Source organism: Sinohyriopsis cumingii, chromosome 4, assembly GCF_028554795.1.
Source record: "Sinohyriopsis cumingii isolate HCF-2022 chromosome 4, ASM2855479v2, whole genome shotgun sequence".
Lineage (NCBI taxonomy): Eukaryota > Metazoa > Mollusca > Bivalvia > Unionida > Unionidae > Sinohyriopsis > Sinohyriopsis cumingii.
Window position 1 is genome coordinate 84,184,797 of NC_142964.1, and position 22,719 is coordinate 84,207,515.

General features: G+C 35.5%; 2 protein-coding genes across 5 annotated transcripts in view; one reads left to right on the forward strand and one right to left on the reverse strand.

The window, feature by feature from the left end:
* Positions 1–5,320, reverse strand: part of LOC149801572 (uncharacterized) — a 69,459-nt gene extending 64,139 nt beyond the window's left edge. Inside the window, exon 1 of the mRNA XM_089955799.1 lies at positions 5,098–5,320. Within this exon, the coding sequence (XP_089811925.1) occupies positions 5,098–5,240 (143 nt within the window). The 5' untranslated portion in view covers positions 5,241–5,320. The remainder of the gene's footprint in view (positions 1–5,097) is intronic.
* LOC149801573 (protein rolling stone-like) lies at positions 4,824–20,829 on the forward strand. Of its 4 annotated transcripts, XR_016420684.1 has the most exons (6): positions 4,824–4,917; positions 6,597–6,821; positions 7,414–7,624; positions 12,509–12,625; positions 14,657–16,077; positions 16,295–20,829. XR_016420684.1 is itself a non-coding variant. In XM_089955796.1 (5 exons), exons 2-5 carry the CDS (start codon positions 6,609–6,611, stop codon positions 15,058–15,060), a joined length of 945 nt encoding a protein of 314 aa, XP_089811922.1. In that variant the 5' UTR covers positions 4,824–4,917; positions 6,597–6,608; the 3' UTR covers positions 15,061–20,829. The 4 variants fall into 4 exon arrangements, 3 of the variants coding, with proteins under 3 accessions (XP_089811922.1, XP_089811923.1, XP_089811924.1); XM_089955796.1 differs by having other exon boundaries at positions 14,657–20,829; XM_089955797.1 differs by lacking the exon at positions 4,824–4,917 and adding an exon at positions 5,363–5,506 and having other exon boundaries at positions 14,657–20,829.
* The last annotated feature ends 1,890 nt before the right edge of the window (positions 20,830–22,719 follow it).

The window sequence follows — 22,719 nt, forward strand, 5'->3', positions numbered from 1 at the left end:
CAGCCTAAGGACAAGAAGAAGACCAATGCGGTGCCCTTTATGTTAATGAATACATTAACATAAACCCAAAGGCCCTTTTCAGGGCCAGCCATATTTCTCGAAAAGAGATAGCCTTTCAATTGCCTACCCCTTTTTTTAAAATTTAAATTTAAATTTAAATTTTAAAAAAATTTAAAAAAAAAAAAATTAAAAAAAATCCCATATTCAATTCCCCTTGTCCCTAGACAAACCCAAACTCTATTCCTTATGTTAATTTCCCTTGTCCCTAGACAGACCCAAACTCTATGTTAAATTCCCATTGTCCCTAGAGTGACCCACGATTTTTCTCCATGTTAAATTTCCATTGTCCCTAGAGTGACCCAGGGGTGTTTTTAATGCTAAGTCCCATTGTCCCTAGGGTGACCCCATTTACTACTCCTAAGCTATGGGAAGCTTTAGAAGCTCTATTTGGTATAAAATAAATTTGAGAGGCCCCTTCAGACTGTGAGGCCCTAAGCTTTAGCTTGTTTAGCTTACGCCTAAATCCGGCACTGGTTGGAACGAACTTAGCCCTTATATGAAGAATTGACTGTATAGAAATGTGATGTGAGTAAACTTAAATAAAGCATATGCATTTGGTATTTTATTATTCTATACTGGGACAGGAAATCTGAGCAGCAGTGTTTCAGTTTCTAAATTTTCTTCTTTGAGAAATTAAACGCATCTGAAATAGCTAGCACATTTCTGTTTTAAACAAAAAATAAAGCGAAGTCAAGTAAAACTTATTACAAATTGGACAGGACAATTTAAAGACAAGAAAGACAACAACAAAAAAAACAAAAACATGTTGGATAATTCAATGTCACCTGGATATGAAACATCATTTCACACAAGGGCCTGCATATATAGTTAATGTTGGTTGAATCAATATGCAACTTTCATTGTTGCCCGAGAGAGCGAGTGATTTCTTGTAATAATTTTGCAAGCTGCATATGGGAGATTTCGCAGGATCGTCAATTATAGATCAATGTGTCAAACATGAAAGCTCTAAAATACGGCTGTAACTTTCATAACAAGTTTTTGTTATCACGTGTCAATAAAAAACATTAGACAATCGCCGTAATTGAAAAATAATGATATATATTCACAGTTTTAACTGCACGATTTAATATGTTGTTTTCACGAAATATTTTTTCCATACTCATGAGAAATTTAGAAAGATGATTTATTTTAATAAACATGTCAAACATAAAAGCCTTAAAAGACGGTTCAGTCAGAATGTTTTTAAAGCATCCAATAAATTAATAGTAAAATAACAGTTGGGCCCCAGCTTGCAGCACATTATGCAAAGTCACGGAGTAACAGAGTATTTGATAGGACCCGGACGTCGTTGGAGAAATGTGTCATTGTGGCGGTCATTGTAGCATACAATCATTGGACAACGCACCAATCAAAATACATGGTATGTATGTGGGATACTGATATGGACAACCTGAAGAGTAAGCGGGAAGACAGCACAAGGAACGAGTCCTAGGGCGATTAAGGTATTACCTCTGATTGTGAAAAGCCGGGTTTCTATCCTGAAGAGGCGGTTGAGGACTACAAGAATCACCAGAAACCTTCGATACCATATTTTTAGTTGTCAACATTTTTTAAAACTCGCCTGGGATTCACGGATATTACTTGATACAATTGCATCCAAACCTCTTACTTTGAATGAAGGGGATATTCCATCCCTCCATCTACCACAGTTACCCTGCTCGAACGTTTCTTTAGTTCATCGGAAGAAATATTACCAGCGGAATGTCACTCCAGTAGGGATCTTAGACCGCCAGCGCGCTTAGGTAACGGCTATCCAAAAGCAGCACACGCTTGAGGAGGCAGTCGACGCATTGCACAACTCAAGTGGACCTCACAACCGCACCCAACGTTACCACGATCTCTTAGCGGACCTAGCCATTTGCGTTGGCGGTCAACACGTTTCATGCCGCCTCGGCAAGGAATCAAGGAGCGTGCGCCATCTGCGCGTTCTAACATGAGCCTACGTGTATCAACCGAGCGGTATGGTGTGATTAACACCCGGCGCTTTTTCAGCCTACTATACTAAAACTGGAAAAGCTTTTAGCCGCCTAGTGTTCGGCATTGGCCGCACGATAGATGGGACTAGTTGCCAAGCTTGGGCTTCTAATACTGTACTGCCTCAGCATAGCACTGTCTTCACCCTCGGTGATCTGCGCCTCTCTTAGCAGGGCGTCCATTCGCTATATGCGATGCATGTTGGTCGATATCGTGTTCGCGGGCTATGATGTTTACGATAATCGGTCTTATCTTATTGGAAAAATTGCAACTGGTTGTTGCTGACTGATGTCAGCCCACAAAGGCGACTTTGGTGTGTTGATGAAATGTATGCTATGGTATCTAACCTTTCTCTACACGTAAGTTTATGATCGTCACATGTTAGGTGTCAACATGTACTTGCTCAAGCGCTGCTTTAATAGAGAGGTCGTCAATATTCGCGACTTGGAAATAGGATGAAATTCACTATGCAGCTTGCTAAAGAACTTCCTAATTTTGTCATCTGGCTTTTAGTTCTTTGCTTCGAGCGGCCGCATATGCGATGAGTGGCAATGGTGCTTGTCCCGCATTTCCAGGTCTGGAGCCGGATCCTGTCTCTTTATCGTTGGGCATATACCCCGCAATAGCTGTTGGAGCATTTGTACACACGTTTCTGTTTGCACCCAAGGCATCCACGTATAGATGTTTGGATACAGAGCATCTCAAACTGATGTGTTGCCCACCTGATACTATACTACCTTGACCGCCACAGGTCTGTCTAGACTCACCCCTCCAAGGGTCTGCCAAAACGTTGCTGATCCGTGACTTAGCATAACTGTGATTCAAGGTGACGTTTCAACAACAATATGAAAGAATAATCGCATTTTTAAAATGCCTTTACTTACATATAGTGACTATTTCAACTGTACGATTTAATCTGGTATTTTAAAGAAACAATTTCTCCCGACCCATTGAAACTGTTGCCTACATACAGTCATTGCAACACTTCGTTGCGGGCGATTTGACTCTTTGCATCACTGCTATGGAGGGTCTCTGCAGTATTCGCACACCATCTCGTTTGTTTGACTCTCCCTACTGATTTTAAAAGCAAAAGGTTTCAATGATATTTAAAAATGCATAAAACTTAGTTATTTCATTCACTGATTCAGAAGTTCTAACCTGATTGGCGCAAGGTGGGTCCTAAACAGTCAACTTACTGGTGCTTCGAATCAAACGGGAGTTTCTTTAGTAACACAGTCGCCATATTTGCAAATCTATGTTTTCAAGCGAGAAATATAATCTAGTTTCACCGAATTTGATAACTCAAAAATTTTTAAATTCTGGAGTTGCAACTCTTTGAACACATGTATGCAAGAGTTCCTCCTTTTTTATTTGCTCGTTTTGTTTTAGAAATATTAAAAGTAGACATTGCAAATATTGGAAGCAGACGACACAGTTTTCCTGATGTTGTTGTGGGGTTTGACGCCACTTTTCAGCGTAAGATAGGGTATACATGGCGGCTAGTATTAATGGTGGAGGAAGAACCCAGGAAAGAACCACCGACCCACGAGAAGCTACAGTCAAGAGTTTTTCCTGAATGGACTATTCTAGAACTAAGAAAGTGAGCAGTCTGTCTGCTTTTTACATCGGGAGCTTCCGTTTGCTTTGAAACTCCAATAACTCGACAGTGTTAGGGACCATTTGGCAACAGCCAGGTTAAAAATTATAAATCAACATATGAAATGACTAAATTTTGTGTAATTTGTATGTCTTTGATGCTTTTCGTTTTTAAAATCGGTAGGATAGTACAAATAAACGGGAGAGAGTGCTAATACTATACCAGGGATACGTTGCGACTCCTTACATGTTTTTAAAATTATGCTCTGTATTAAGGTTTCGACGAAATGGATCGATTCTCACATTTCAGAGTTAATACTCCAAATATCAGAGACGGTGGTGATGGGAATAAATCAAATGTTACTTCGAGTCAGAAAAGCTTTTACATCTTAAGGACCATTAGAAGTATTTGCTGTTTCCAACCCCCACTCCGATTTTAAAAACGAAAAGCATCAAGGATATTTTTTTTTAAAAATCGCGCAACTTAGTAACTTCATTCCTCAATTTATAAGTTCTTACCTGACTGAAGTCATGGGGTTCCTAACACTGCAACTTATTGCTGCTCAGTTTTCTTTCCTAGTTTCTAAAACAGTTTATTTCTAGTTTCTAGAATAGTCCATATCAGGAAATATTGTGTCGTCTGCGTCCAATATTTGCAACAGCTAGTTTTAATATTTCTAAAAAAATATTAAACAACTAAAAAGGATGAAGTCTGCAAGTATTTAAAGAATTGTAACTCTCAAATTTACGGAATTTTTTAGAAAATCAAAGTCGGTGAACGACATCACAGTATTTGCTTGAAAACATAGACTAGTACATATAAATATGGCGCTAGTGTTACTAAATTCCGGTTTGATTCGAAACGCCAAACACTTGACAATGTTTGACCCCGATGACAATTAGTTAGAAATCGTATACAATGATGAATGAAATTACAAAGTTTTGTGCCTTATTAAATATCTCTGATGGTTTTTCTTTATAAAATTCTTGGAGTGAAATCAAACAAAAAGGTAGGTGTCCGAATATTATAGCTTGTTCGTTGGAGCCATTTTACGGGCGTAGTGAGGGTGTGTCACCTACAGTATCCCAAACCCTCTACTATTCTCACGTTATGGTTTGTATTCACGTGAAGTGTCAGTTAAATATTTAGGGGAGATAACATCATCACCCAAATTGTTTTCTCCCTTGATACAATAGTGTCAAGGCCATTTTCATTTTGGAAGGAAGTGAAAGGGGAAAATCTCGTACAGCTTCAATCATTCAGTTGTAAGTTGAATACTAGATGTGAATTTTGTATTATTTTGTGAATATCAGCACTATTTTATTGATAAAATCTATTCATTTTCAGGCTAAATTATACGGAATTCCGCTCAAACAAAATGGAAATGCAATAAACAGCTGAACTCACACTCGTCTCAGTTTTGTTACATTGTATTCTTACGTTACCTTGTGGTGCGCAGATTATTGGTGTCATAGACAGTTTCCCCACATGTTTCAGCTGCATACAAGTCAAAAGCTAATAAAAGGAAGCATGAACCTATACCAAACCACACAGTCGAACTTCGTTGACAACCAGCCAAGTTGGCCATTATGATTATTACACTGAGTTTAGCGATCACATGACGAGAAGTCTTCTCCGAGTTGAACTCATAAAGTTGGTCATGTGACTTTGTGTCCAAAGTTTTCTTTTAAACAAATAATGGCGGAAAATGAAACTTAGATAGAAATCGTGTGGGATTTCCAGAATTTCCCATAATACACCGTACATTGCTTTTAAGTTAATGAGTCAGAAAGCATACTGCATTACATAATATAACGGGACACAGTGGGAACATCCCATTTTTTTCAGTATCAGGTATTACTGTTCAGATTCATTTTTCAGCAATTACTTTTATATTACTACCATTGTCAGATCTGTTCACAAGTGGAGTCTTTGAATAAATAAATCCTATTTCCTTTCTCCATAAATTAATGCAGCACAGATGACAGATTCTTGGTAAGTTGGATGTGAGAGCCACCATCATTTATCATGATAATCAAGAAACAAACTAATCGAAACAAAACAATATGTTATGTTATACAGAGACAATACAAGAATCAGAAATTAGTTTTTAGTGAATATTTTGTATCTCCAACAAATACAAACCATCAGTTATTCATTTTAAGGGTTCGTAAAAATTGCTAATCAACTTCTACAAAACTGACAAAATTGTGCAAAGAAAACTGAAAATTGATTGAGGTTTCCTTGGACCAAGACCAGTAAAGATAGAACAATCACATTTTGTAATATATTAATGAGATACCCCTCAGCTGCAGACAAAACCAGTGATCACAATGAAAGACACATCAAAAAGTGCAAAGCTCAGCACATGTCAGTTAAAATTTGACTATGAATTTCTTTGTGAGGTACAAATCAAAAATGGATATGAACTTGGAACTGATCGCTTCAGCAGAACTGCATGTATAGATTTCATCAACAGTATATCAGTCATTACACTGAAAAATGTCACAGATAAAATATCTCGAGCTAAATTCATATTGATCCTTTCAGATGCTAGCGCTGATTCAGCAGTTATAGACCAAGAATGCAGTCTTGTTAGATTTGTAGACTATGACCATAAAAGTCCCAAACTGACACAAGTTGAGATATCCAATATATTTTCTATATGTCACAGATACATACTACATGCATTTTTAAATGGTGCAGCTTAATAAAAGTTAAAATTTTAACAGTACTGTCTTCAGCTATTCTTTTTAACTATGCAAATAGGGAGAATTGGGACTTTTATATGGACAGATGAACATTTTAATTTACTTGTCCATAGGCAAATTGATTTTGAAAACATTTCATCACCCCTAAAGGGATTTACAGGTTACCTTGGATTGAGCATTTTAAATAAGGTAAAGTTGTGGAAACCAAGATGAATATTATTGTCTTCTTTCAGATTCAATAAAAGATGTTCAAATTGTCATTAAAATTGGTGCGAGCAACTCATAATGGTGTTGTTCTAGCACAGAGGGGTTTGAGGACATACACCCGCTATGTGTACTACTCTCTTCGTGACAGAAAGGGCAGACAAAATGGACCATATTTATCACATGGGGCAGATGATGCAGAAGAACGTTACAGTCTAAACCACACCAGCTATGAAGATTTTCTACTTTCACAGGTAAACAGCAAATCATAAGACTCATTACCATTTATGTAGTCTTTTAACAAATTAGCCACACACACACACACACAATGTGCATGCTTCCAGTAACCTGACCTACCCTATTTGAATGGTTACAACCCTATAACTTTATCAAGTATACAAGATAAACAAAAATTAGGTACTAGCTGTGCCAAGTTTTTCACCTCTAAGCAGTAACTTGACATTGGAACTGTGATCAACACAAGCGGTTGAAAATAGTTTTGAAAAATGAATACTGATTTTCCAGCCCAATATTTTGTTCATGCTATTAGGAGAAGCACTGAAACTTTTTTGGGAGGCCTTATGTTTTCAGCATAAAAATGGTTTCAAGATACAATACTTGGGTGAAATATCAGTGACCTGGATTTCTAATTTTTGAAGTTGAATCTTCTTTCTTTCCATATGTCACACTTTGCTCTTTTGTTTTCAGACTAGTGGCCCTGTTTTTATTTTCCAGATCATCAATAAGTAAGCTGAGGCAAGAATAATTGACAAGTCTGATGATAGTTTAGGTTAAGCACAGGCCTAATATGATTTGTAAGTAGTGTAATTTCTGTATTGTTTTCAGTGGAGTAATAGTGCCTATCACTATGCAATGTACAGGACCTTGGTGGCAGTGTACTTTACCTTTATGGTGTTCTATGCAGCAGTGTATGGGATCCTGGGCTGGAAGATGCTTATCATGCTCACCTACTGGTCATTCTACATACTGACTGCCTGCCAAATTCTTAGGGCTGCCAACTGCTGGCATTATATCCAGCTAAAGAAAGAGGGCAAAGGTCAGTAGCTCACTGATACATAAATGAGTGATTATATTAAAAAGTTAGCAGTCTTACGTTGAAGTAATAATTTATACAAATGTGTGTTTGTGTGTATGCTCTCAATGAGATGCCGCATTGCATTGCAACCATACAAGTTTTTAATTTCAGAGAAAGACAACATACCTGCAACAGGGTTGAAAATTCACTCACCAAACTCAAAATGACAAGTGAGAATTTGGAACAGTCTAGTGAATTTTCATATCACTCACCCAGATGGGTGAGTACTAATGCAGGGATGAGCACTATTTCTCTTAATGAAAAAGATCTTCTTTCAGTAATATTGCTGGCTTCGTTAAATGAAAATCTGTACTTTCTCTCTCATTAGAACTACTAAACATTTACCTGAAGGACAACAGATCAGTCTCAGCTTGGAATTTATTGCAACTGGCACTGAAAGATCCAAGAATTTCTTTTTGGAAAACAACCTTTTACATGATCAAATCTAGGTTATTGTCATCATCAACTTTTTCATTTATAAGATGGCTGGTTGAGTAAGAGTTTAGTCCGGGCGAGTAAAACATTTTAAGTACTTTTTTTGACTGGGCAAGTTCAGTACTCTGAGAGAAAAAAAATTTATACACAGGCCCTGCGCTGGTGACTTAAATAAACTCACAAGCCATGGCTGAAATTCCACAAGCCCAGACAGTTCATATCTGTCAACTCTCAAGCCAGAAGAAAAACCTCCTGATTTTTGGGGTATTTCCACACCTAACTCCCGACCTCATAATATCTCCCGATTTTTTGCATAGAACTCCCAATTATTACATTATGTCTGTCAATTTTCAATTCTCAAAACAAAAAAAATAACTGTACATAAATAGCTGTATCGTATGCAATCCACAGATGCCATATTCTGTTTTATCACTTGTGAGTACTGTTGTGACAAAATAATTAATATCACGAAAACAAAGTTTTTTGCTTCAGTAAATAGAATGTTAAGATTCAACATTATTCATGTAAATTTCAGATTTTTAAAACCCCTAGAACAGAACTATAGTAAAAAAAAAGATAAATAAAATTGTCACCATTTAGTTTCAATCCCATGAATTATCACTGTAAATGCTGTGTAATTTTCTCTGCAGACAAAATTGTATCTCCATTTCTGCCAAAGAAACTCGGCCAGTAAACACCTGGCATTCCTGTACTGTATATGTAAACTTTACTTACCATGATCAAATTAAAAGAAGGAATAAAACAAAATATACCATGCAGTATATGTGCCCCCAAAGAACTAATTCGGGTAAATATTTTATTTAGTAAACAGTGTTACATGCCTTAAGTGTTAAGGCAAAGAAAATAAGGTGGGATATCAAACGTGGGAAAAACAGTTGCCACATGTACGGTAACTTGTGACTGCAGATTTGAACTGTTAAAATTGGTCCTAGGCATCGTAAGTTACAACAAAATAGGGCATCATTTATTTACCAATAAACTGCTGGTGCTTATATGCACACGCTGTAGAACATAGTTTCTTTGAAGTATGTCCGAAGGGCAGTCCTTTTCACAAGATAAATGCAATAATAAGGATTAACTTTTAATTAGTCACTCTGGCCTTATGCTTGTGTACTTAAGTCTAACCTTTAGCTATTATGCAATTTAGACACAGCTGACCAGAACATGAAAAGGGGGGGTTGTTCTGGGGGAAAATAAGGTGTGTCATAGGGAGAAATGGCACAGCCCATAGGTGCTTAAACAATGGAGCGGGGGAAGGGGGACATAATTGCCTCTCCCAATTTCTACTTTTAACATGTTTTGGCATACATCCATAAAATTTCATGGCTGACCACTATGTATCCTCCCCACCCCACCCCAAGGTTTATGCGGGCACATCTAGCGCTTCCTGAGAACTTCACCCTTATTGGACCTGAAATATTAATTGAAACAGTGACTTAAAAAATGTCACATAAAAACCTCCCTATTTTAGGTTCAGATCTCACTGTTTTATTTTTTAAACTCCCTACATGGTTTTGAAAAGTTGACACATATGCCGGACTCTAATTTCCCTGTTCAAATTTCTTTTATAAATGTCATGTAATCAGTGGTTTTCTATAGTCATTGGCCATGTGCTTCTTTACCAAGCAGTGGTTTCACCCTGCCTTCTAAGGTCACTGGAGCATATCAGCAGTGACTGTTCCAAATATGCAAATTAAACTTATTTTGTTTGATTAGCAATGCATGATATATATAAAGGTATATGACATGTTTCACTGTTTAATATTTGGTTGTACTCCCCATTATCCAGTGAAACTCAAAGTTGTCAATATGTCTTGCTAGTACTTTGAAACTAGGAGTCCAGGACTTTGAGAAATTGTGAGTATTATAATCATTTTTTAATCTGCTGGTAGACGAGATGAAAGTACAGCATTGATGAAATTTGACCTGGTGCTCGCCATTTACAATGCTAATCACTTAACTATACAGATCTCGCAGCCTACATGTCCATGACATCAGAGGTCCAATAGTCACATGATATCAACAATAAACCCCTTTCCAATACTGTTGTAAAAAAATTTAAAATTATTAAATGAAAGTCACATACTGTTTGTAAAAGAATGAAAGGACATAATTCTCAGCATATTTATTCTGATAACAACAACCAGAAACCTGTTGCTATCACAGTGACTTGGAGAAAGACAGATTAATCAAGAATAGAGCATGTCAGCAATTGTTTTGTTGCATCATGTGACTACTGTGTTGACGCATGCTCTCTGCCTGATGAATCTATGTGGTGGCAGATTCCAACATTTTGATAGGCAATTGACTCTGTCCCTACACTCCAACATAAATGTCCAGATATCAAAAGTGGGCTGAGAAGGGTCAGAGGAATCTGATTTTATGTCTGGATTTGAGACTTTTTGGCCTCAGATCTAAGGCAGACTGGTCTGAACTGCACACAGACAGGTGAACCTTTGCAAAAGGTAGGATAAGGTGGGCATTTGGAATAAAGGGTGATCTTAATACAAAAATGATGGGTCCGTTAATCAAAAAAAAAAAAAATCCAACTTTTACCCTTCTGCTCATGTGCGAGCAAAATAACCAATGGAAAATATTGTTTCTAACACAGCTAGGCTAATGGAAAATCTGTTGGAAGTTGATTTATTAGGATGTATTCAGAAATAGCCCCCAAAACATGTTTCCTACTTGCATTTCAGGCGAAAACGACAAAAGCCACCAGGGGTTAATGAGTTAATGGGTACATTTTGATGACGTCACCAAAATTTAATATTCCCTGCTTTTTTAAGCACTCATGCATCAGCATTGCACATAAATTAAAAATTAGCCATTCCTTTTCAGTTTATAACAAATTTCCAAAATCCTTGTTAACTCATTAACCCCCAGTGCCGCATTTACATGGCAGTAGGTAGTAGAATGTGATCATGACACCCATTTTGAAAATCTTGCTGCTCCAAAATTGAAGTCATTTTAACACAGGGTTTTAACAGAAGTCTTCTTATGATGTCTAATTGGTTCATAATGAAAATCATGCTGATCTTTTATCCATCTTCAAGATCATCTTATTCCTACTCAAGAACGAATTGACCTTTAATATCCACAAAGACTTCTTATGATGTCTAGTTTGCCCAAAATGAAAATGGTGCCAGTCTTACATTCCATATGAACACCATTCATGACCATCTTAAAGATCTTGTTATTATTCAGGAATATCAGAGATGGTTGGAACACTCTCCATTTGATTAAAAAGAAGAAGCTGTCTTGTCTTGAATTTATGGATTATTTTCAACCAGTAGAGCATCAGTCCCACCAGGGGACTGCAGTTTTTAAGAAAATAAAGTTGAAAAGATCTAGTTGACAGTGTACTTTGTGTGCCACGGGCATAGTACTTTCTACTTTGTGATAACATTTCAGTAGTATGCATAATAGATTCACATGTGGAGACATCTGGAAAAATATATATACATCTTTCTTGGTGAGTCTTTAATGCCCATGTAAACTTTATGTGACAACATTTAATAGTGAATGGATTACATGAAAGAAATTTTGGTAATTTGTAATGAAAGATGCAGAAGCAACAAATAACCAAGTGAAAAGTAAAACTGTAACTACTCTTAAACACTTAAAATCATTTGCAACATTATGTTTGAAATCAAGAGAATTATAAATTAGGTGGTTGTAGTAAACAGACATGTCTACATGTTCCAAAGTTAAAGCAGATTCATTTAATTGAAAATGTTTGAAAGTTGGTAATGCAAAGTCTGTTTCCAGTTTTTAGCTCTGTTGGTCACAGACATGTAGGAAAATATTTTTGCTACTAAATTCAGTATGTTGGAGATTTTCAAGAATACACACGGCAATTCAACAGAAGAAATCATCCAGTCATGGAGACCTGTACATTCTTTTTTGGCCACTTGATCATAAGTCCCTTAAAGGGACTCATCACTATTATGGAGTGTGCAACACCCTTCTATGACAAGTAGGTCATTATGATCTATATTTTGCACTTAAATTACGTAGTAAAGTTTTGTCAGTTTTCCTGTCAAGGTTCCAGGGTTAAATGCGACTTCTTGTATAAATGTGTCTCTTGTACAAATATGTCTTGGTTAGAACAACACTTTTCTATATATAATTTTGGTCACTCTTTCTAAAATTTCAAGTTAACTTGTAATTGACTTTTATTTTGTGCTATGTATAAGTCAATGCACTGTTTTTGTTGCAGGGTAATGCAACATTTTGTCTTGATATGTCAAGATGATTACAACACACTCTGATTACAAAATTGGGTTGACTGGGCATTTATTTTTTATAAACACATTTATAGTTTTATGTTTGTAAAAGTTTTTTTATTAATTTGAGGAGGCATTACCAGAACTTGTTATCTTGCAGACCCCAAAGTGATGTTACAGAATTCTAGAAGAATAAAATTCCAGTGGCTATTACACAACCTGTCCTGTAACGCTGCCCCAATTGTGGCCATTTTGTTCTGGACTCTGGCTTATGATGGTAAGTTCCACAGGATTGACCAACAGTTCTGTCCAAAACCTTTCTACTGAGTGTGGACAAGTGTGTTCTTAGAAGATATAGAGTTTGACTTAGCCCATAAAATTAGGTCACAATCACCTGCTTCTCATCATCCAGCTGTTAGGCTTAAGATTTACACTCTGCTCTATTTGTCTGGCACCAGTTGTATGTAGACAAGACATAAAACTCATAGATTTTACCGTAAGTCTTTTGAAAATTACCCTTAAAATAGAGAACTTAACGGCATACTAGCAAAAACTATGGAAAAATGATTGTTGCCGAATAATCCGGATAATTGGTTTAGCCGTGTTTTGTTTGGACCCATGTTTCATCTTAGAATTAGTAAAATTAGTCAAGGAACCAGGCTAACTTTACAGCAATACCCAAGATGCTTTAAACTGCACCTATTTGTTCATGCGAAGCATCTGCATGATCAAACTGTTAATTATAGAATTTTTAAACATGGCATCCAGAAAGCAATGCATGTTTAAGACAAAAGGAAAAAAAAGCTTCTAGAAAAGTGTTAATAATCAACACAGAAGAATAATAATGAGTATTCAGATTCTTGTAAATAAAAGCTGGAAAGGAAACAATTATGTTTATTGGACATCACGTGTCAATTAGAGTATGTCTCATGGCAGTAGATATGATTGCAGTCATCATGTGAAATTGAAAAGAAATTCCAAGAATTATGTCAGGTTGAGAGATAGCAACAAGCCATTAAGCTGTATAGGGTTTGAAACTAGAGTTTGTTCATTTGTACTAGTGGTAAATAAAGTCTACGCATATTTTATAAACTTTTCAGTTGAATATAATGTTTATCGTTGATGTGTTGAACTTTTAATTACATTTTCCAGCTTTACAACAGCAGTTTTTGATATTTTGTTACACCTTACTGAAAATTGGTCAAATCAACTGCCTTACTGAGATGGACTCCTCAGGGTTGGCAGGTCGGCAACACCCACCCATCTAGCTATGATCTTGCAGTCCAATCCATGAAGTATGGGTATGAGTATTAGTACGATGACCCTCCCTGCTTTGCCAATGAAGCTTTACGATTAATGAACTTAATTTACATTTTTTTAAAAACCGAGACTGGATTTCCTGCCCATTACAATAGCATAAAAGTCTTTCAGTATGATATTCATGTACCATTAAATATGTATGAACAAACCAGGATGAACCTTGAAACATTTAACATAGGCAATCAACATTGTTGGAAGAAATTTCATCAGAAAATATCCTAATGATCCAGATGTGTCAAATCCTTGGATTTTGCTATTGGGCAAATGTCAGAAAGGTGAACAGTCTTAGGTCCATGTGGGCCTCTTGTTATACAAAAGATTTGGATCACCAGTTTATTATGATTTGAAGCAGGTAAAAGTAGAGAAACCTTCAAAGAACTTTTCATAACCAACTAATATAATTTGAAGAAAATTTGACAGAAAGGATCCTACAAACCCAGATTCTGTGGCTGATCTTGCATTTGCTTTGAGGTAGATGTCAGAGAGGTTGGCAATCTCAGGCCCTTTTGGGCTTCATGTTGTTGTATAGCCCATTTTTCACTAATATTTTAACGTGAATTTCAGTTTATGTTTGCTGAGGTACATGGAAAAATGAAAGACAAAATCTGATAAATTTTAACTTTGATATTTCTGGAAAGCGTTATTTAATGAACAGCCTCTTGTTGTTATCAGAGATTCAATTGTAACCAAATGTACTTGTTTGTCCACTGCTCATTTATGTTTATTTTAAGTAGTTCTCATCTGACTTGTTTTTGTAATTGTCTGGTCTCTGTTTTTATACACAGTACCAAAAAATTATATTTTTTAAAACTGAAATATTCTTGTAAAAAAAAAAGATATGTAAATTTAAGTAATCAACTTTACCAGTTCATTATTTCCAAATCACCCATCATAGTTTTAAAAAAAAAATTAATATGACAACATCATACAAACATTCATTACTATAAGCGAAATCTCAGCATTCTGTTATTTCTTCTATTTGTTTCAGGGTCTGGTGTAAATTTAATCAACCTCACAACACATGGAGTGAATGCTGTCTTTGTTGTACTGGACACTTTTATAACAAGGACACCAGTTCGTCTGATGCACCTTTATCATTGCACCTTATATGGATTGCTGTATGGAGTATTTAGTGCCATATACTGGGAATTCGGTGGCACTAATCACAAAAATGAGCCATTTATTTACAAAGTATTAGATTTTTCAGTGTCTGTGAAAGTAGCTTTATCTTACATTTTCGCTGTTGCATTTATTGTTGCACCAATGATCCACTGTATGTTTTTCTTCTTGTATCGGTTTCGGGTATTTATTCATAGATACTTAAAAGTAACAGAGAGAAGAGGGAAAAAATACACATCAACCCATGAAATCCAGAAGAAAGAGACACAATGAGAATATTACAATTGAACACTTTAAATAACCAAATTCTTATTGAATTTGTTCTTACTGTACATACTGCTGAATATATAGTTTTCAAAGGAATTGTTATTTAATCACACTTGATTCTGAAAATTGCTGTCAATACTGATATGGTATAGCTTTCAGGTACAGAAATGCCAGCCATTCCAAATTTGTCACGTTAATTCCTATTGATAATTTTAAATTTAATCCTTTCTATCACTTTTGTCAAATTCCAAAATTTGGATCAGACAACATGTTAATAAGAACCTTAACACACATTAATTCTAGACCACTGAAATGGTTATAATTGTAATTCTGTTGTGGAAGTGTGCGTAAGTGGTTGTGTAACAAATGCAGCTGAAAATTGACCAGTCAGAAATCTTTGTCAGCCTTTGGATTTGATTTAACTAAGAAGATGTTGAATCGAAATTCGACGAGTGAGGTATACACCTAGACAGAATGGAGCATCCTTTAGAAAATCAACATCAAATGCAAAAGGCATACAAGTTGGACAGTTAATAAGCCTTTGGAGTCTTTTTTTTAACGGACTTTTCAAAATATTATATTGGGAGAAAGCTGATTGCAGAAGAACATCTTAACTAAAGTGCACTTATAATCAGAAACATCTTTTATTTTATATTGATTATTTGATAAAAATTGAAAGTATTCCTATTTTCATGTTTAAAAGTATGATTGTATAAAACCAACATTCCTTATTCACATTGTTAGGGAGGTATCACTGCAGATTTGACATTGTGTAATAGATTTCTAAAACTGTATCGGGGAGATAGCAATCTATTTTGTACTCAGAATTGTTTTCCTGTTCATGTACCTTGATACCTCAAACCATTTTACTCAGTCGATTTTTGTATACATTTTGCATGCATCACTTGTGGTGTTTATTTTATCTACATTTAGTGTGTTGTATATGGAAGTTTAAATTGATACATTTTGCATGCATCACTTATGTTTATTTCTTATCTACATTTAGCATGCTGTATATGGAAGGTTTGTATACTGTATATGAAATTTAGTATGCTGTATATGAAAGTTTTGTATGCTGTATATGGAAGTTAAGTATGCTGTATATGGAAGTTGAGTATCTGTATATGGAAGTTGAGTATGCTGTATATGGAAATTGTGTATGCTGTATATGGAAGTTTTGTATGCTGTATATGGAAGTTGAGTATGCTTTATGTGGAAGTTGAGTATGCTGTATATGAAGTTTAGTATGCTGTATATGGAAGTTGTGTATGCTGTATATGGAAGCTGAGTATGCTGTATATGGAAGTTAAGTATGCTGTATATGGAAGTTGTGTATGCTGTATATGGAAGCTGAGTATGCTGTATATGGAAGTTAAGTATGCTGTATATGGAAGTTGAGTATCTGTATATGGAAGTTGAGTATGCTGTATATGGAAATTGTGTATGCTGTATATGGAAGTTGAGTATACTTTATGTGGAAGTTGAGTATGCTGTATATGAAGTTAAGTATGCTGTATATGGAACTTTAAATTGATACTTTAAGTCACAATGACAATTTTTGTCTCAGTCATAGATCTATAAAAGTAAGAAGCCACACAGTTTTTTCAGTGTAGGAATTAAGTCAAATTTTGTTTATAAAAGTCTCTTGCTGAGAATTCCTGTGCAGTTTCATACCAATAGTTTCATTCCAGTTAGTTGCTTCATGTAATTAACACTGAAGTTGTGACATGTAGCTACATCCATTGGTCTATCTGTATACATGTATTTACTGTATTACATTGCAGTAGAAGTTGTGACATGTAGCTACATCCATTGGTCTATCTGTATACATGTATTTACTGTATTACATTGCAGTAGAAGTTGTGACATGTAGCTACATCCATTGGTCTATCTGTATATTTACTGTATTACACTGCAGTAGAAGTTGTGACATGTAGCTGCATCCATTGGTCTATCTGTATATTTACTGTATTACACTGCAGTAGAAGTTGGGACATGTAGCTATATCCATTGGTCTACCTGTATGTTTAGTGTATTACACTGCAGTAGAAGTTGTGACATGTAGCTACATCCATTGGTCTACCTGTATATTTACTGTATAACACTGCAGTAGAAGTTGGGACATGTAGCTACATACATTGTTCTATTTGTATATTTACTGTATAACACTGCAGCAGAATTTGGGACATGTAGCTACATCCATTGGTCTATCTGTATAACACTGCAGTAGAAGTGGGACATGTAGTTACATCCATTGGTCTGTCAGTACATTTACTCTATAACAATGCAGTAGAAGTTGTGACATGTAGCTGCATCCATTGGTCTATCTGTATATTTACTGTATTACACTGCAGTAGAAGTTGGCACATGTAGCTACATCCATTGGTCTATCTGTATATTTACTGTATAACACTGCAGTAGAAGTTGGGACATGTAGCTACATCCATTGGTTTATCTGTATATATTTAGTGTATTACACTGTAGTAGAAGTTGGGACATGTAGCTACATCCATTGGTCTATCTGTATAACACTGCAGTAGAAGTTGGGACATGTAGCTACGTCGATTGGTCTATCGGTACATTTACTGTATAATAATGCAGTAGAAGTTGGGACATGTAGCTACATCCTGTATATTTACTGTATAACTCTGCAGTAAACATTTAGCACTATCCCCTTGGTCTTTTTGTATATTTACTGTATAACACTGCAGTAGAAGTTGGGACATGTAGTTACATCCATTGGTCTCTCAGTACATTTACTGTATAACAATGCAGTTGAAGTTGGGACATATAGTTACATCCATTGGTCTATCAATACATTTACAGTATAATAATGCAGTAGAAGTTGGGACATGTAGTTACATCAGTTGGTCTATCTGTATATTTACTGTATTACACTGCAGTAGAAGTTGGGACATGTAGCTACATACATTGTTTTATTTGTATATTTACTGTATAACACTGCAGTAGAAGTTGGGGCATGTAGCTACATGCTGTATATTTACTGTATAACTCTGCAGTAAATGTTGGGACATCTAGCACTATCCCATTGGTCTGTTTGTATATTTATAACACTGCAGTTGAAGTTGGGATATATAGCTCTATCCCATTGATCTATCTGTATATTTATAACACTGCAGTAGAAGTTAAGACATGTAGCTATATCCCATTGGTATATTTGTATATTTATAGCACTGTAGCAGAAGTTGGGACATGTAGCTATATCCCATTGTTCAATCTGTATATTTATAATACTGCAGTAGAAGTTGTCCCATTGGTCTCTATGTATAGACAGTGCTACCATCACATACAAATCTATGATGTCATATGATTTACATTTACTTAATATGATATCACATACTAACATGTAAAAAAAATGTAAACAGTCAAAATGTCCTATTGATGATGTTAAATGCCAAATCCTTTTATCCTCTGTGGAATCATTTCTGTTTCACGTACATGTATAGATGCATCCTTCCATCCATCCATACCATTCCGGATTAAAAATAATACAAACTTTTTCTGGATTTAAAATAATAATTATAAAGTTTTTTAAGGGGCCCCAGGTGGTTGAATAGTCTAAAGCACTTGCCTTTATCAATCAGTGCCATCTCACCTCTGTCCACATTGGTGCGAGTCTAGGGTTCATCCAGTGTGGTTATGCGAGAAAATTTGCCAGTAGCTTCCTGAGTGTTTCTTACCACGGTTTTATCCGGTTCTTCCTCCACCAGTTATTCTGGCTGCCATTTATAACCTCTCTTCCTTTGAGAATGTGTGTTAAACCCACAACAACAACAACAACAACAAAAGGTTTTTAATAAAAATTCCAAATTCTGAATCATTGATTAATTTACAGAAAATTAGTGGGGTATGAAATTTTTTATCAGGAATTTTCTATTTGGCCACAGGCAGGAAGATAGATAAGTTCTTAGCAGTATGATAAACTGGTAAATAGATGGAAGGTACGTTACAAATGATCATTTGATTAGACTAAATAATTTTACAAAAATGGCAGCAAGGAAGAGAATGAATGATACAGAAATTTTTTAAGGAAAAATTATGCTTATGATTATTGTTTTCACAGAACATTTTGAAGGAATGGATATACCATTTATGTACATCAATTATTGGTTTTTACTGTGTCCAGTCGTATTGGAAGATTCAATATGTCAGATTGTATGAAAGTTTTTTACTTTTTATGAATGTATTATACATTCCAGAGGGTTACCTAAATTCCCAAAAAATGTATGATTTCTGATAATTTTGCCTATAGGTTGGCACCTCAGCATACATCACATACATGGACATGAGCATTTGGTCATGACTAGTCAGGGCTGATCAAATCCCATAGCCCAATGCCATGTTTTTTTAAACTCATTTGGTATTGACTGTCCAGGGCTAATCAAATCCCATAGCCCAGTGCCATGTTTTTTTAAACTCATTTGGTATTGACTGTCCAGGGCTAATCAAATCCCATAGCCCAGTGCCATGTTTTTTTAAACTCATTTGGTGATGACTGTCCAGGGCTAATCAAATCCCATACCCCAATGCCATGTTTTTTTAATTCAGTTGGTAATGACTTCAGGGCTAATCAAATCCCATACCCCAGTGTCAAAGACCATACAATTTATTAAGTCTGACAAGTAAAAAATTTCCAAGGCACAAGTTTGGGACAAATGTTTTTAAATATTTTAAGTTGGCAAGCTCTAATTTTCCTACATTAATCACTTGCTCTTCCTTTATCTGGCTATTCACACCCTCTGGTCATACCAGATGCTTGAATCTGCCTCCATTTATTCATTCACATCCTGTGATACTACAGTAAGTTGACGCTGACAACTGTTCTGTCAGTTGATCAGGTCTTGAGAGAAGTTAGGGAATGTCTGAATTCCAATAAATTCATTTGGGTTTTTGCTTACGAAAGTATAAATGCTATCATAGTGGAACAAGAAATAGTGTTATAAGAAATTAAGACAAAGAAAAATTTAAACAATAATTCCTTTGAAGAAATAAATATGTCGTACATTGTTTCTTTTTATTGTTTTAAATACCCTGCAGATTTTGAGACAAGTGAAATTGCATATGGAAATATTTAATTTTCTGAAACCGCTTGTCCTGGACAAGAGGTTGAAAAAGAAATGTGATCAGCCCTGCAGTTAGATCTTAAAAACATAGTCTATACTGCATTGTTTGAATTGTAACTGCAATCCAAAGTGATTTACCTTCACAAATGATATTCTGTTTGTTTTTTCTTCCTCGTGAGTGACTTTAGTTCATATATGTATATAGAATTTGAAAAGGCATCTGCATATTTGTTTTACATGCACATTCTGGTCAGTTGTAGAACCAAATATTTCACAAGTACATGGGGTATATCTTAAAAAAGGGCATTTGAGTGTAATAAAATTACTTGTATGCCTTTATCATGACTAATAAGTCATTTTAATGGTACACAGTCATGTAATATTTTGATAGCATTTTTTGTGTTAAGAAGCACATGTAGATATATTATCACTGGTTTTCCATGTATCTTTCTTAAGTTCATTACTTAACAGAATCCACTGTGCTGGATAGAACGTTAATATTTTGGAATGAGGGGGTTACTCCTTATAATCATTATTAGCAAAGTTTCTGTATATGCTAATGTCTCATCAATTGATCTAGTAGCAGAAATAATACCATAACCATGTCTTTCATTTTTAAAAATGTAAGTATTCTATGCAGGTTAGTTCAAAGATATATTTGAATCAATTTATTAAAGTTTTCAGATTTTAATGTCTTCAGTTTTTGTTTTGTTGCATATAGTTGGATTGATGGATATCAGCTGTTTCTCTTTACAAACTACTACTCAGTTGATATCTTGTTTTAAAAAATGCTTTGTTTGTGTCACAGTGTCATGATGAAATACTAATGTGATGAAATATTAACCCTAAAGCAGATAAATCGGGTTCTTTCCAATGCTGCTGTTTTGGAGCTGTTGATTTGAAACGTTAAGCTGAACAGTGAGGATCGTTTCTATTCTGTTATTTAGTCATCAACTTTTGGGACATCCTTTGTGCTGATTAATATTTACCGATAAAAACTTTCACTGATGATCATAAATATTAGAATATTAGTTTTATATTCCCACTTCAAGGTGGAATATTCGATTCATTTTGTCCATCCATTTCCTTGTTTGTTAGTCTGCCTTGTCCAACTGAACATGGGTCATTTTCTGGGCTTTACCCATGTACTACTTCTTGTACTATATTCACATCAAAATTGAACTGTGGGTGTATCTTGTTAAGATAATATATTGCTTGGCATAACTGCATCACTGTGACCTACTTTATATGACTCATTAAAAACTGGTTTAAAATGGTCTTCAGGCTTAACTTGACCTGATCATTTATCACTGCAAAATGTACAGTTCATCTAAGGATGCATGTGTTTTGCACATAGAAATTTGGTCAGTGACCTTCCAAGATGTACAAGGAGCTCACTCAATTGGTGGAACCCGGATTGGCTGTCTCAGCGCATCTATTGAAAAGGTACTTCGCTTCCATTTCCTTGGCATAATACAGCCAATGTGTTTAAAAAAATTGCCATTCAAACAAACAAAATGAAAATTTCTTTAAAACTGACTATCCTTCCTGCCAGGGCTGAACTATGCTATTGCATCTATTGTTCAAACATTTATTTTGAGTGCATCCTTACCTCAGCACGTGTCATGCAATTAAACTGTAACATACTTTCCAGGATTTATTACAAACTTGTTTAAAATAATGTCCAGATAAATACATGTATTTACAATTCCTGTTCAAAAAATTGTCTTCATCTCTCTCTCTGGGCTTCATAGTCTTCCCTTGTGCATCTTTGACATCAAACTTCCTCTTCAGTTGTAATGAGCATATGTTGTATACCAAAACTGGTCACTGTTACCTACTTTTTAGAATTTCATAAAAATTGGTAACAACTATGTTTTGGCACTAATTTCAAATTACCCTCATGATAACTCAAGTGACAGGGTCCATAAATATTAACCTCAGCAAAAACTAGGGGATGAGATAGTCAGAAAACTCAAATTGTTAGTTGGCAACTTTCTTTCATGCAAGAAAATTATAATCTCCTTTGTCCTACATACAAATTTGTATAATGGATTCTAATATTAATGTATATCAGATATTAAGAAATCAAGTAAAGTTAATACAGTGTTGATACTTTGAATATATGAATCAAGTTGAGATACAATACCCACAGATTCATGCATAAGTTTGAATTAAATCCCTATCAGCCACAAAACGTATTTTTTGTAAACAAAACCACATACTGGTAAACTGTAGCTTCATGGCAAGAATTACACCCATAAACTACCCTGAACCAAGCCCTTCAGTATTTTTGCATTCGTTAATTCCTCAGGGGGTCCTGGTGGACGAGTGGTCTAAAGCACTCGCCTTTACCGATCACTGCCATCTTACCTCAGTCTGCATTTGCCAAAGTCTTGGGCTCAGCCAATGTGGGTATGTGAGAAGTCTGCCTGCAGCTTCCCGTGGATCAGTGATTCTTATGGGGTGTTTTCCTCCACCAGCAATACTGGTGGTTATATATATATCCTATCTTGCACTGATAAATGACATTGAACCTCAAAACAACAACAACTATAGTAAAAGTCGTACAGGTCATTTG

What these genes read in the sequence shown, in the direction of transcription:
- LOC149801573 (XM_089955796.1), top strand. Translation starts at nt 6,609, where the DNA reads ATGTTCAAATTGTCATTAAAATTGGTGCGAGCAACTCATAATGGTGTT. An exon ending in GCTAAAGAAAGAGGGCAAAG is followed by an intron (nt 7,625 to 12,508) that starts GTCAGTAGCTCA and finishes GTTATCTTGCAG; the next exon opens with ACCCCAAAGTGATGTTACAG. An exon ending in CTGGACTCTGGCTTATGATG is followed by an intron (nt 12,626 to 14,656) that starts GTAAGTTCCACA and finishes TATTTGTTTCAG; the next exon opens with GGTCTGGTGTAAATTTAATC.